The sequence below is a fragment of the Bombus bifarius genome, unplaced genomic scaffold (genome assembly GCF_011952205.1).
Source record: "Bombus bifarius isolate JDL3187 unplaced genomic scaffold, Bbif_JDL3187 scf7180000008265, whole genome shotgun sequence".
NCBI classification, from domain to species: domain Eukaryota; kingdom Metazoa; phylum Arthropoda; class Insecta; order Hymenoptera; family Apidae; genus Bombus; species Bombus bifarius.
In genome coordinates, this window is record NW_022884550.1 from 558,120 (window position 1) to 574,063 (window position 15,944).

At 30.9% G+C, this 15,944-nt stretch overlaps 2 protein-coding genes across 2 annotated transcripts; one reads left to right on the forward strand and one right to left on the reverse strand.

The window, feature by feature from the left end:
- Window positions 1-202: 202 nt before the first annotated feature.
- On the reverse strand, window positions 203-8,685 carry LOC117211939. The gene is made up of 24 exons (XM_033456294.1): window positions 8,389-8,685; window positions 8,168-8,325; window positions 7,831-8,094; window positions 7,106-7,765; window positions 6,866-7,028; window positions 6,612-6,744; window positions 5,887-6,518; window positions 5,729-5,812; window positions 4,979-5,135; window positions 4,219-4,490; window positions 3,555-3,692; window positions 3,136-3,475; window positions 3,022-3,066; window positions 2,813-2,938; window positions 2,572-2,730; window positions 2,354-2,482; window positions 2,090-2,271; window positions 1,880-1,988; window positions 1,588-1,809; window positions 1,276-1,487; window positions 998-1,217; window positions 731-914; window positions 514-616; window positions 203-433 (listed from the first exon to the last, which is right to left on the reverse strand). The coding sequence occupies exons 1-24, from the start codon at window positions 8,467-8,469 to the stop codon at window positions 323-325; spliced, it is 4,884 nt and encodes a 1,627-aa protein (XP_033312185.1). The 5' UTR covers window positions 8,470-8,685; the 3' UTR covers window positions 203-322.
- A 723-nt stretch (window positions 8,686-9,408) lies between these two features.
- On the forward strand, window positions 9,409-15,944 carry LOC117211916 (mucin-3A-like). Its single transcript, XM_033456242.1, has 5 exons — window positions 9,409-9,771; window positions 9,976-10,097; window positions 10,228-10,380; window positions 10,444-10,802; window positions 10,890-15,944. The coding sequence occupies exons 2-5, from the start codon at window positions 9,977-9,979 to the stop codon at window positions 14,430-14,432; spliced, it is 4,176 nt and encodes a 1,391-aa protein (XP_033312133.1). The 5' UTR covers window positions 9,409-9,771; window position 9,976; the 3' UTR covers window positions 14,433-15,944.

The window sequence follows — 15,944 nt, forward strand, 5'->3', positions numbered from 1 at the left end:
AAATTTTTAAAACTGAAGAAGATAGTCAACTCGAGATATTAGTGTACCATTCGATCTCTTTATTAGCCAGCTGTAATGTTAAAGTATAATATTTACTGAACATGGTTTATACTCGGTAACTTTCAATTATTATAGCGAAGTAAACTGAATCATGCAAATCTAAAATTCTTGAGTTAACAAAAATGGGTTTTCAAGCACAAGATTAAATGGAGAGAAAAGCTTTATTTCTCTTATTGTCTTCTTTTGTTAATACATTAATAAAAAGTTCAAGGATAAAATATATATGTTTCACCAATTTCTCAATTTCACATTGATGGCAGCCTCAAACTCCAGTTTCCTTAACCCTGAATTCTTCTTTTGCTGTAGCATTTGTAGAGCCCTGATATTTAATCGGGTAGGCCAATTGATTTCCTTTATTCCAAGTATAAAGTTCCTAGAAATAAAGAAGACATCACAATAAGCTTTAAAATCCTTATTTAATTTGTTTTATTTCTTAAACTTCAAAATATTTACTTTTGTTTTATGGTTGTAGCTGACTGCCGTAGTTTTGTGATAAGGATTCGTGAATGATAAATGAACAGGTATTGTAACATTTTTATAAAGATCAAAGGCCAACCTATAAGTAACATATCGATATGTAATTATAAAATAAAATATATTATAAAATATACTTTTCTTTTTTAAGCTTATAACACTTCTTTATTCTTTCCCTTTTTTTTCTAAATTTTACCTTATTTTCATCGTTTCTTCCGTAACGCTATGAACAGCGTAAAGCACTCCTCCAGCAATGAACATTTCTCCAAATTTATGATTATCTATACTAATGTTCCATGCATGTTGAATATTCATATTAGTCGCATCCATCTTTATTACTATTGTATTATTCGATGGTAAACCGTATATTATCCATAATCCTGTTGTTAAAATAATGTACGTCTTATTCACTATTTTTATTTAAGGAGAAATACTTCTTTCAAACGAATTACGATATAATTACCGTTCTCATCAACATTGAAGTCAACATAATTAAAATTATGATTCGGTGTATATAAATAATTCCTCGTGTTCACTAATAAACCTGGAAGATGTAATTCACACCGCGAAAACTCCTTACCACATACTTGATCAGAAATAGAATGAAGATTAAATCGAAAAATTGATGATCGGTTTATGGGGTTATAAAAGAAAGATTTGTTATACACTACATGCCCATTTCCCTAAAAATAAATTGAACATGAGATAATAATGCATAATTTTAAAAATAGTATGATATACCTGAAATGGATATGGCAGTTTAATGGGATATGAACTCCCATGTTTAAAATGATCCTTTGACTCATATTCAAATATGAAAGAAGTTTCATTCTTTCGGGTAACCCAGAGTTTCTCTGGATAACCATCAGATTTAGTGTCATGCATCCAGCTTCCGTAATGATCATCCATAGTACCCTTTAAAACTGGTTTTCCTACTGCTTCTATTACACCATCTACAGAATTAAATAAAATTAATATCTCGTTAATTTATTTAATTATGTACAACCTATACTTATACATTTATTTTGAGAAGAAATAATAAATGTACTTCACCTGCCAATCTCAATGGAAGTCCAGTAAAGTTGACATTTTTGAGTGGCTGAATATTTAAATATTCGGCAACATCTGTAAAAGTACATCTTAAAACAGGGCAAGCAGCGCAAGTTTCATGTGGTGCACAAAGTTCATCTAAATCAACATGCTGTGGCGCAGGCTTTCCATATGTAACGTGTTGTTGTTTTCCTAGCTTTGACTTTTCCATGCTCTTCGCATCATCTACAAAATATTTCAATGTCAATATTCATGTAATTATCTAAAAAATATTAAAGTTAGAAATATACGTTACCATCGACTGTAAATGATCCTTTAGTGGTGTCAATATCATTTTTCACAACACAATGATATGTACCATAATCTGCTGATGTTATCTTTGCAATCTTCAGACGCATTTTAAGCTAAAATATTACATTAAGATAGAAGTATATGGAAATATACACATTTCACACATTACACAGAAGTATATGAACACATTGGATAGGATGCTATTATCTTTTACCTTATACATATCTCTTCTGTCATAAACTTCAAGTCTATATTTCTCAGACATTTTGAGTCTACGATCTTCACGTTCCCAATAAACAATTGGTTCTGGAAATGCTTCAACTTCACATTCTAAAACTACAGTACTTTGACTGCGTGCGCGAATCATTTGATTACGAATTCGAATGAAAGGTGGAACTGCAAAAAAAAAATACTTTCTTAATAAAAGAAATAAATAAAATATATATGTATATATAGACGTGTATATCAAAATATTTACATTTAACTTGAAGTTTGATTCTTTTCAATGCTCGAGGTGGAATTCCATTATCAGCTACACAAATATATTCTCCCATATGTTCTCTGTTAACTATACTGATATTAAATGTATGTCCAATTACAGAAGTCACTGTTCAATAAAATTGTATACTTATATAATTATATACTTTTGTGAAAGTTCATAATCACGTTACTGACACGATTATAATTTCATATTACCATGCCAAGATCCAATAGGAATGACACCACCATCGCTTCTAAACCATTGAACAGTAGGTTCAGGTTTGCCACTTGCTGCACATTTTAATCGTAAATTAGTTCCTTCATAAACGGAAATTAAGCCCGTCGAATTTACTGTTGAAGGTAACATTCGATCATCTGAAAGATTTTACAAAAACTACATCGTTTGAGCACGCAAATTTTCAAAGTATAGTTATTTAAAGATAAAGAAGGTACTTGCCTAGAATAGAAGGAGGAATCAATAAGTCGTTTATATTATAATCATTCATGTTCACCTTCCAGGCTGTTATCCCTGGTCTGCCATCTTGTCCTGGTGAGCCTGGTCTACCAGGAGGACCCATTTCTCCTAAAGTTGTTCACATCATCAACGTATCTCTTTTTCATCCACGTGCAATTAGAATGAGCGAATTTGAAATAATGTTAAGTTACCACGTGGTCCGATTGGTCCTTGAGGTCCCATTTGACCTGGCCTTCCTAAAGATATTGTATCTTTAGAAATTAAATTAATGAATACAAAAGGTTTCTAAATCAAAAGGTGCATACCATCTGTTCCATTACGTCCAGGCCGACCAGGAGACCCATTTAGTCCTGGTTTACCATTCATACCAGATAATCCATCTGTACCACTACGTCCAGGAATTCCATCAAGTCCAGGTTCTCCCGGTATTCCATCCCTTCCATCAAAACCAGCTGGTCCTATATCACCTTTTGGTCCACGAGGACCAGGAGGGCCAGTCAAACCAGGTGGTCCTTTCGGACCAGTCATTCCTCGTAATCCGGGAAGACCTGGTTCCCCGGGAGCTCCTGGACTTCCTGGTGCTCCTGGTAATCCCGGAGGACAATATTTCATTGACGATCGACAAAAATTTTCAATCGCATCGAGCTAAAATGTGCAATATCTATGAATAAAATTTAACACATTTCTATTAGCTTTGATTATTAAGAAAAGTTAAATATTTAACCTGCACACGAGTATCTGCATTTAACCATACCCAATCATGTCCCATAGGAGTAATTGGAGAAGATGCCAAACCTGTTTTTGCTATGGGAGATGAAGTTACTTTCTTAGATTCTTTTAATGTATCCTTCTCTTGCCAAATCTAAAATGTAAAAAATATAAATATAACGTACAATTTTTATATGAGGCAACTAGAACCAAAAAGATGCAAGTGACTTTTTTCCGATATCAAGGTAACCAAGTTTGAAATTCAAATGTGTTAAAAAAGATTGCACTGTAAAGTCTCTATGAAAATTAAGTTATATTTAATGCTTGACATAGCAAGGAGTATATACACATATTTTTAATGAATTTTATGTTTTAGTTTATGAGTTATTGAATATACAGAAACTAATGTATTTACACTTGCATGTTATTTCAATATTATTTGCTTAGAAATCAATTTTTCTAGCCTTTAAATGATACTTTTATATAATGATGGATTACTTAAATTATATATATATATATATATATATATATATATATATATATATATATATATATATATATATATATATTGTATTTAATGATCTAATTAGTCATTTCTGCTTCTAATTAAAAAATTTGAAAAATATCACTTGTGCCCCTTTGATTCCAAGTGCCTTATGCTATATATTGATAATACATACTCTGGATGTATCTGAAACTTTATTATCTTCTGTCACAGGTAAAGCACTACTTCGTTTCCTCCTTACCAATTTTTCAGTTTCTAAAAAGTCTTGGTTTCGCATAATAAGAACATTTGTTTCCACATGGGCCACATAAGTATAAAGATAGATAGATGTTAAAAATTGTACCAAGAATTGAATTAGAATAAGAAACAAAAGGCTCCATGGTTGTAGTATCCATCGAGTAGATTTCATAGAAGCTTTCTTTTCCATGATTACATGTATGTCAAATCCTTAAAAATTATTTATTTATCGCTTTTGTAACCAAAAAGGTATTACATTTAACTTACCAAAGAAAACTTTATAAAAATCACACGCTCCTAAAGAGACTTGTATCCCTAATATATCAAACAAATTAGAAAGAAGGGGAGAGCAAACAGATTTGAATTGGCTGAATTGTTACTATCAAGTAATTTAATAGAGTATCCAATTTCTCTTAGATACAACTTTTATTCATTCAAGAGCTTCAAGCTAATAAAATGACATTTCAAAGAGTCTAATTGATTTATATATATACATTGATATATATATATATATATAAATAACATTTTGGCAAAATGCTAAACATAGACAATTTTTTAAGTACTTCATAAATATGTAACGAAAAATGTATTTTATATCAATAATTGTAATTAGTCATTATAACAAAAATGATTATGTAAAAAAAATAGAACTCATCTTTAAACGACTTCAGCGTAAACTAACGCACCTGAATACTTACCACCACAGCCGGCAAGCAATGATATTTCGGCGATAACGCATGCGCGATTATCTTTTATTAAGGGTACAAGTAGAAAAATAAGTTTCAGTTTTATATTATGTATGGCGGTAAATTTGAAGTGATTTAATCCTAAACTGATATGAGCAATAAACGTGTATTATTTTATTAAAAATGTGGTATATTTTTGAGGAATTTTATGATATTAGTATCCATATAGAAAAAAATAATTTTAATTTACTTCCTCCGTATCCATACTTGTATGTATAGTACATAAATACAAAATTGTACACAAACTCCTATCCTTGTATGTATGCATGTATGTACAAGAACATAATACAATAAAGATCATCACTTCAATCGTGCTTATGTTTTATCCTCAGTAGTATGATACGCCAATGACTTTCCTTTTAAGATTCGTATCGTCTTCGTATCGGCGAGACAATATCAATACAATGACGAAATCTTTTTATTTTCAGCTTTTTCTTAATAAGGATTTCATTTCATTATATTAGTTTTTTTATTAAAACGAAACTAAAAATACTAAAAAGCTTAATTATGTTAATTTGGCCCGTGGATCTTTCTTCTTCACCCGCTGTTTCTCTTTGCGTCCGCCAGACAAACTACTGCCGACATAGTACGTACTAACTTAAAGAATAATGTCTATGGTTTACCAATCGCTTAGCGAAACCAACTCCTGAGCTCTTGGAGAGTCTTTACTGTAGTATCAATGTTACTGCTTTAATTCTTTACATAATTTTTTCTGTCATTAAGCAACGTTATTTCTATATCGTTATCACTACTCCCCGCCTTTATTTCCACATTGTACGTATTTGCCTGCAAAGACAAAGCGGTTATCACAATCTATACTAACTCGAGATGTAAATAAGTTATAATGAAAACAAATATACCAATTGTAACGAAGCTAAGAAGTATCTAGCTACTTCACGAGCGGGCTTGTCTTGAACGACACTATCGAAATTAATTTTTTTCTGTTCTGATGTTTGCAACACTTTTATTATATGAGATGAATAATCACGAATTCGAAATGCAGGTCTCATTTCAGCCTCCGCTAATTTTGATTGCAACGAGGCATGCCACTTTGCTACAGTCTGATCTAACTCTGTAATAACATTCGACTGTTCAAAAATCTTTTTCATTTTGTCCTCAATTAATGTTTGATAATTCGGCAGAGAATAAGACAAATTAATTTCTGAAGTTAAAGATTCACGCCAATTGTTAGACGAGTTAGGAGATTCTGCAAGCATATCCACTGTATTTTGACAAATTGTTGATCGTAATGGAATGTCAGTAGGTGAAGAACTTCTACTCGTTATATCCTCAATACTGTTTTCAATTGAATCATTTCGATAACTTCTACTTGTTATATCCTCAATACTATTCTCAGTTGAATCATTTTGATTTTGGGATACATGAAAATCTATAGCAACGTTTGTCACAGCTTCATATTGAGAATCATCATTTTCTTTTTCTATACCATTTAAACATTCGTCAAAATTCTTCATGAAGTCTTCTATTTCCTCTATCAAAAAAATTATATTTTGCAGTTACAACAACAACAACAACAACAACAACAGTAATAATATAAAACATGATTTGCTTCGAATTAACTTACGTTTCTGCAAATGTTTAAACTTCTGTTTTGTACATAAAGTAGTGTCTTTCTTTGCAAATAATTCAGTTTCACGTAAAATGAGTTTTGCTAAACATTCTGGTTTATACAGTTTTGATGTAAATTTACGTTTTTTCTAATAAACAAACAAGAGAAAATAAATAAATAAATGCATAGACATACAAATATCTAAAAGATTATTAAAAGCTCTAACTGGTACAAGGTACAAAACATTAAAACTTATTATTTCTACATACAGAACCAAATTTTGTTTCCAAAAGTGAAATGTAGTCTGGAAGTTTCAGGATAGATGAATTGCTAGAAAAAACATGCTTTATTCCTTGAATAAGAGGCATTGGTTCCCAGTCATATTCATTTATATCATCTACAGAACATATTGATACTTTTGTTGTTTGATTCCTAATAAAAATATTAATGTTTTCATTGATTTAATATCATCAATTGTAAAATTAATAGAATAATTTTCGAAGAGATACCCTCTTTTCCGCATGCTAGGTACTCCATTTTTCCATCGTACATTATCTGATTCATTCAGTTGAAAAATTTGACTCTCTTTGGAGAAATTATTTATTTGCTTATCATATTTTATTTGATCACCTGCACTGAATTGTACTATATTTTCATCGTTATTCTGATCATTCTTTTTTATTTGATTCACTTGCACTGAATCTCTAATTTGGCATTCTTCTTCAGTTTGATTCATGTTTTTGAAATGCTGAATTGAACAATTTTGAATACTAACATTTTGCACCGCACTTTGTTGGATATGTTCTTTCTCTGATTCATCCTTTTTAGCTTGTTTTAAAATGCTATTATTAACAAATAAACTTTCATGATTATTGTTTATTGTGTTTTGTTCCTCCATACTTTGTAATTCATTTACTGATGAATCGTTTTCCCTTAATGAAGAATTTTGTTCATCTTCAAATTCATCATAAACAAGTGTAATAGACTCATTATCATTTGGTGAAGTAATTGAATGATATCCTGAGGTTCCTGTACCCGGAGTTTTTGGTTCTGAATATAACGACAATGAATTTCTTCCCTCTTCAATATAAGATCTATATATATGAGCAAAATCATATGGTGTTAATTCATTCACCAACATTCCACTTGTATTTATGGCTTGATTGCACCTTAAAATTAAAAAGTTAAAGCTATCACATAAAAATTAAAATAGAACAAAGATATTGCTGTTTACCGAAAATCATATTTCTTTCCAATGATTTCTCCTAGAATATCATATACTTGAATAGGAATGCATAATTGCAGGGCATCATTTTCTAATTGTGTAAACCGACGACTTAACAATTTAACTTTCTTCTGTGTTTGAAATTGATTTTTTTTATCAATATGTTTCCCGATATCTTTTTCTAAGTCAATCATTACAAAATTTCCCAAATTAACGTGGCTCTTCTTAAAAAATTTTTTTTCTTTATTCATAGACTTCTTTATTCCTTTTTCCCTAACAAAAAAAGATGAAGAAATTATTAGCTACAATACATACATCTTTCCTTGAATGTAAGATAAATAATTACTCATAGCCGAAAAATGTTTGTCTCAAAATTTCTGCTTCATTGACTAGATGTTCAATTCTTCTAACGTATACGTTAGTTGAATTTTGTAGAATAAGCGCTGCTTCCCCGAAATTGATATTACACGGTTCTTCTAATAAAGCATAATATTCTTCTAAAATCTAGAATAACACAATATTTTTATATTTATATTGAATTATAATAACTTTAATAGTATAATATACCTGAGATAATGGAAATTTCCAGTCAGCAAGATCTTTTGCTGGTTTCAAAAGTTGTTTACTAATGTCTTGTAAAGTAATCATTTCAAATACTATTTAACTTTTTTGAAGGATATGGAAGAACTAGATTCAACAAGTCAAGCATTTATATATAATTAAATAAAATCAATAAATTTCATTATTTAAAAAAAGATATTTAATATTTTATACGTGTTCTCTTGATATAAAAACTGAATTTACTCTGTTGTGTAAATGTCTGGATATTGATCATAAGTTACAAGAATAGTAGATTACGAATCCCAATCTAATTTACTATCTGAATTGTTTAAAATTCGATTCTCTATATATTTTTATAAACATGAATATTTGTAGAGTAAAAACAGATGAAATGAAAAATTATGATCTAATATGTATTTATAATAACACTTTATACATATATATATATATATATATATATATATATATATACGTATATATAAGCATTTAATTACTGTAAAATAAAACAAAATTGAAACTGTTCTATTTAATACTTTACTTACATACCATATTGTATCTAAACATAATATTTTATGATTTCACTATAATATGTAAACTGTTATTCCTAATACCTAAGAGATGCATAAAAAATGGACAAATTCTTTATTTGAAATAAATGTAAAATATGTACATATGTGATATTTACACGATACATGTTGTACAAGTTCAGGTTGTAGTATATTTACATTTACATTTTAATGAAAATACAATATATAATAAAATGTTTTTATGCAATTTAAATAGTTTTAAATTGATTTGTAGATCGAATATAATTCGAATTAAATATTAATTTCCAATGAAATAATATATAAATTTAAATTTATGTGTTAGTAATGCCATCTCTGAATTGTATGAAGTACTCAAATAGTCATATCGATAAATGATACCGTTAATTTGTTACAATAGCCCGTAGTACTCATATATTTCTTAGTAAATACAATGTTTGCTGTAATTTATTAATTTTAGTGATTACCTTCTTTTCTTTACTTTTTTCTTGTAAAATATGGTTAAGGACTACACCTGAAAGGAAACTCATGTTTTTGGAAATGTCATTGGCATGATTGTTTATCCACCATTTTGTTTTGCTGTCGTCCTCAGAGTTTTTCCTGGTACCGTGGCCTATTTTACAATGAACTAGATTGACTCAAATTTCGAAAAATCGTAGAATCAGAGAACGCTCTGTGTTTTCGAAGAGATTTGTTTTTAACGGATTTGAGTCAGTTTTTTAATAAATGTTCTCATTATGAGAATTCGTGAAATTTCACCTCGAGTTCTGACCCAACTTTCCTGACTTCTTTAATCAAATGGCGATTACTAGATAAAACGAACAGTTTTCGCGTCATTTACCACGTAAGTTTAATATTTTAACGATTCTACTTGGGTATAATAGCGCAAATTGTTTAAAACTAGTCGAAAAAGATCGTTTTAGTTCTTGTTTATTAATATTTCATATCATTCAATATTATTAACGTTTTGTGTTATTGCAATTTGTGTGATATTTTTGTTAACTATGAGGGTTAAATATATATGATTAATACAGTTTTCTTACTGCAGGATGTCAGGTCAGAGTGGAGGGCATCGCTTAAGGTTGTCCAAACTCAACGATCAGCTGACGTGCAAATTATGCGGTGGATATTTCATTGATGCCACTACTATCATAGAGTGTTTGCATTCGTGTATGTGTATTCTTCTGTCGCTTTTTTAATCCTTTTGTCTGTGGTGAATAAATACAGTTTCATCATTGCAAAAGGGTTAAGCGACGATTCCAACATATTGATGTAAGCGGCGATTAACGTCGCACTACAGTTTGCAGGAGCTGTATTGTCAAGTATCTGGAGAACAATAAGTATTGTCCAATATGCGAGGTGCAGGTGCACAAAAGTAAACCACTACTCAACATTCGCCCAGACCACACTTTGCAGGACATTGTGTATAAACTGGTACCAGGATGCTATCAAAGTAAGTTTTATTATTAACAAAAGAATAATGTAATGAAGATACATTTAAATATTTATATTATAGATGAGATGCGATGTAGAAGAGACTTTTATCTAAACCATCCTGAAGCATGTACTCAAGCAACATCTCCAGAGGCAAGAGGGGAACCAATTGAATCGCATATATATTCTCCAGATGAATCACTTAGTTTATCATTAGAATACTTTAGTCCATCCAAGGACATCAAAGGTATAGCTGTAAAACCTTTATTGAGGCGGTATCTTCGTTGTCCTGCTGCAGTGACCATTTTTCATTTACAAAAGCTTATACGAGCTAAGTATGGCTTAACTGATGCACATAGGGTGGATGTAATGTATAAAGAGGAACCACTGTGTAGTAGTTATACATTGATGGATGTGATGTATATTTATCATTGGAGACGAGTAAGTATCAACGGTCTATTGAAAATATTTGGAAATTCTAATTCTATTGAAATTTTTTCTATAAACACTTTATCATATTTATTTCAGAAAGTGCCATTGCATTTAAGTTACAGAATATTTGAATCTTCTCCAAAGCGAATAAAACTTTCTGAAGATAATGTCAATTATAAAACAACTTTACTTCATGCTGGAATTGATTCCATTGAATCAAAAGAAGAAAAATCATTAAAGAGGGAATGGAAAGAAGTACAGTTGAAGATTTCTGAAACTGGTATTATGAGTATTACAGATATAACGGACCAACAATTTAAGAAAAATACAAAAGTTGAAGAATCCATTACTAGCATTGAAACAATAAATACATCAATAGTTGAAGAAAATGATAGTAAAAATAACATACCTGAAGTCAGTGAAGGAAACAAACCGTCTTCAGACAAACAAGACGTTAGCGGGTCTGATAATTCTTCCAAATTAAACGAATTTGGTGAACAAAAATGCTCCAATCAAACAGAAACTGTGAAAACGAAAGGAATAGAAAATACGATAAACCTTAAATATGAGGAGGAATCGAAAAATCGATCGGATAATAACAATGTTGAAGATAAAACAATTTTACAGAAAAGTATTCAATCACAAGGGATGGCACAATATGTGAGTGAACATGAAATTAGAAATAATAACATTGAAAATAAAGATCAAAAGGAGTCATCAAGAAATAACAATAATATTATCGCGGATAAATTGGAAAACTCTAAGCAAAATTCAAGAAATGAGGTAAAATTTATAAATACAGGATCGAAAATCAATGCTCTAAGTGTGAAATTACAATTCCAACCGAAAACTGGACAAATTAGCAGTAACAATGCTTCTTCGAAAAAGGTTACGAAAGATAGGAAAATCACACCACAGTCATCTAAAAAGGTAGACGTAAAGATTACTGAAAACTTAAAATCTACAGAGCTGAAAAATTCTTTTGATCCTTCAAAAACACAAGTAATGACAAATAATGGCGGGGTTACATTAACCAAATCATTAGTTCCATGTTCAACAAAAGCCATATCACAGAAAGCAGAATTACTGGATGCCACAGAACCTGTTTTATCAACGTACCCAAGTACTTCAGTTAATTCTGAAACGAGAGAAACGGAAATAAATGTAAGAAATGTGCAATCAACTGATCAGAAGGAAGAATATTCTTCTCAAGGAGAAAGTATTATAGAAAAAAAACCATATGTATCTGAGCAGATTTCAACAGAATCTTGTCAAAGAACCAATGGACAAGTAAATACACTTTCCCAAAAGTCGTACACTCAAATCGAATCGTTATCAAATGATAATCTCGCATCATCAAATCTTTCTACATCACTACCTATGTCTGTTGGTAATGGAATCAATCCAATTTCTACGTCAACAATAAGTCAATCTACATCTACATTTCCCTATATGGTCCAGGATTTGGTAAATAATACTATGTCGAAAAATTCTCTCAAAAGTTTGAGTACATCGACGACGCAAAAATTATCCTCTACTGCAATCTCTGAAAATGAAGTACCCACATCTTCAGTATCAGAAAGTTCTACAGCATTTACTATACCTTCCTTGAACGTTTCTTCTTCTTTGAAAAGTAGTTATCTAAGTCCAAGTACTTCAAAAGAGTCCGTTTTGAAAGCGAATTTGGAAATAACTAATACATATTCAGTGCCTCCTTGTCCCGATGCTATTCCAATCTCTTTGATGAAACCAACAATTCGTAAAAATGAATTAATTACGAAGGGTTCTAATTTAAATGAAATTTGTGCAAAAATTGGAGCCTCTGGTTCAAAAATTAACGATATTTGTGCTAAAATTGGGGAAAATTCTAAAGAAAAGAACAAAACGGAAGTAAGAAGTAAATCCGATATCCCAGATTTATTAAAAATCGGGAGAAAGAATGGTTCGCCATCAATCGCTATTGATTCCAGTAGTAAACAGCAGCAACATACAAATATTCCAAATGTGCCCGTTTATGCACCTAATAGTAGTGCAATCACAACAGAGAGCAAACATATTTATTCAAATGTAAAGGACAGTCTTAGGGCTACTTCGTTAATAACTACTTCTCCAATGGCTACGTCACACTCTTTACAGAAGGTTCTTTCTGTCTCTAAAAAGCAAAGTCAAGCAGTAGGTTACAAGACTCTTCGTGATCCTCCGAGATGCTGGAATCCTACACTTTCTAAAAACAATTATGTAGCAGTTAAAAATCAAAGTAAAGAGACACAAAACCAATTACATCAAACCACGCTTTTCGAAAGAAGTAAGACAATTCAGTCTAAACCGGCTAAAATTTTTAAAATGAGAAACATGCCAAGATATTTGGGTAATCCGGCATCTGGAGTGAAGCCAATGTACGGTATTGGTAATGAATGTAAAGAAAAAGAACAGTCGACAATGGCATCAACAACAACTACAAACACATCTAGCAGTTCTAAAAATGGGAACTTGAGTATGATGAAGATAGATCCTAAAACTTTATCTCCAATTGTATCAACAGTTAATTCACCTATCGTTTCACCACCTCCATATTCTCCTAGTGCAAGGAATTACCCAAATCCTCCATTCTCAAGAGATATCTGTAGAAGTACTGGTTCGCCAATATCTCCAAAAAATTCTCCAGTAAATATGCTTTCAACGAGTCCTTTTATACCTTCTCCAACACCAAATATGAATCCTGGGCTAATCTATCCTCACTTTCCACGGCCATTTCCAGATGCTACTAGATTTCCAAATCCTTTGATACGTTCACCAATAGGAATTCCATCTCCCAGTGCCTTCCATAGTAATTTACCCCCTTCAATTAATAAATTGTATCAACGATCTAGTTATATTCCACAAACTACTGGCTTTTCTCCAGTTTCACAACCCCCAACAGTTCAGAGAATACCACCAAGCACCTATTCTTCACCTAAGTCACCTAAAACTACCTCTCTAACAGCAATTTCTCCTGCATCTTACAACTTGGTCAAACCCGAAACACAAGCGATTGCAACATCTCTTGAGACTAATAACCTGCTTCTTCCAGAAAATACATCACAGGAAGATGTTAGTGCATTTAATTTGTCTAAGACTGGAAATTTTTGCAACACGGAGGTTGTTAACATACCGACAGAGACAGTTCGAAATTCTAAATCAACTTCGCTTTCTCCCAGTTCAAGTGTTGGACAGAATAAAAATACATCGATCGTTAATTCGAAAACTAAGTTAGAAACGCCTCCATTGGATGCAGGCGATCAAGATCAAAATAAGGAACGGTTGGAAAAGGAAGCTATAAAATGTAAAGAACAAAATTTATATCTATCAAAAGGACAAAATTTGGAAAAGAGTCAATCTGATGAGGATAGTGACAGTGTAAATACGAAAAAAGAAAAATTTCCTCCACAAATTAATGGAGATCTCACTAATGAAAAGAAGGACGAAGCAATAACAGAAAAAATTACAGAACAGAATGAGCAAAATGAAGCAGAGATAGTACAAGTTTCAGAAAAAGTTGTTGAAAAAGAAAAAGTAGAAGAACCCAAAAACGAGAAATGTGAAAAAACCGAGGAGCAACAGAATAATTCTGAGATTCAAGTCAACAAAACAAAGACATAAATTTTGCATTAAGCAACTCATGCATGTTGTATGTTCGTTGACGTATGAAAATATTGGGATATTGCTACATTTTATTTTATACAAAATATTTTGTCGAATCGTAATTCAACATATTTCAGATTCCTGACAAATTTTTTCACGCTGCTAATACAAAACGAATACGTGTTGTTATTTTAATTATTACGATTTTTAAACTGCAAAGCATTAAACATATTGAAACAATAGTATGTTTAATGTATCACTAATATTTAAATCTTTATCTTACATAAAAGTTGTAATAATTAGAAATACATAACACATGTCTCTCCCTCTCTTTCTCTCTATCTCTTTTCTGGTTTAAACAAAAAAGAAAAAATGAAAGAAATGACTAAATATATTCAAGGTCACGTTCGACATAAGGGCTGTATAAAGATTATATAGAAAACGATACCGCGTATAATTAATCATATTTATATGAGGAGTTTTTATAAAATAATTTCACGCAGTCCGTTAGTTTACATTATTTATCATATTTCTGAACAAATTTTATTATTTGTTTCTTAATATATCTTAGTCAACTAAATATCTAACCAAAGCCTCGAGAATTAATCTAATGTTCCAAGTAGATTTAGCTACGATACACTTTTTCGATTGGCTCTTTTTTCGCATATACCCTCTTTTTAAAAAGGAAACAACTATAGTAAATTGCCCGAGGCCTTATCACAGTAATCTTATATATGAAATAATGTTAGGAAATCGAGAGCAAGAGAAAATCGTTGTTAAATGGTTTAAGAAGATGAGAAAAAGTATTACGCTATATAAGTGATTTCTCTCTTTCCAGCTTAATTAGTTAATATTATCGATGTGTCGCATCGCACCGAATTATTAAAATAGCACGCATGGATAAGAAGTCCACTATTAATTTTGATAAGTGCCGGAAAGAAAGAAAGAGTTAATGTATAGATAAATTTTTAATATTGGATGATTTTCTTTTTCCTTTTAGATACATTTACTTGTAAATAGTGTATAATGATTCAAAGAAGTCTATATCACGTATTAGATATAAAAAAAATTATCGATTATTAATATAATTTGACACGCATATTTTTAGGTATTAAGGATGTAACGATAGTATTTTTTGTCTAATACGAGGAAGCAATTTTTAGAGAGATGCCTGATTGTAGAGCAAAAAACAACGTATTTTTAATAAGTTATTAGTTGTGTGCGCGCGCGACTCTTTTGTATACAAGGTGTACCTGAATGAGTGAGCGAGTGAAAAATGTGTGTGTATAACTTTGTGTAAAAAAATTTCAATATCGAAATTTTAAATTTCAATATCGAAGTTTTCGAAATTTTGTTTTATTTATAACAAAACGTTGATCGTCGTTTGTTTTGAAATTTATGTACATGTTTTACGTATGTTTGTGTGCCCGCGCGCATACTCTGAAGCGCGCGCGTTATCAATACAGTAATAATACTACGTAAAGTAGATGATGTTCTTTTGATTATAAAAATATAGTTGATTATACTTTA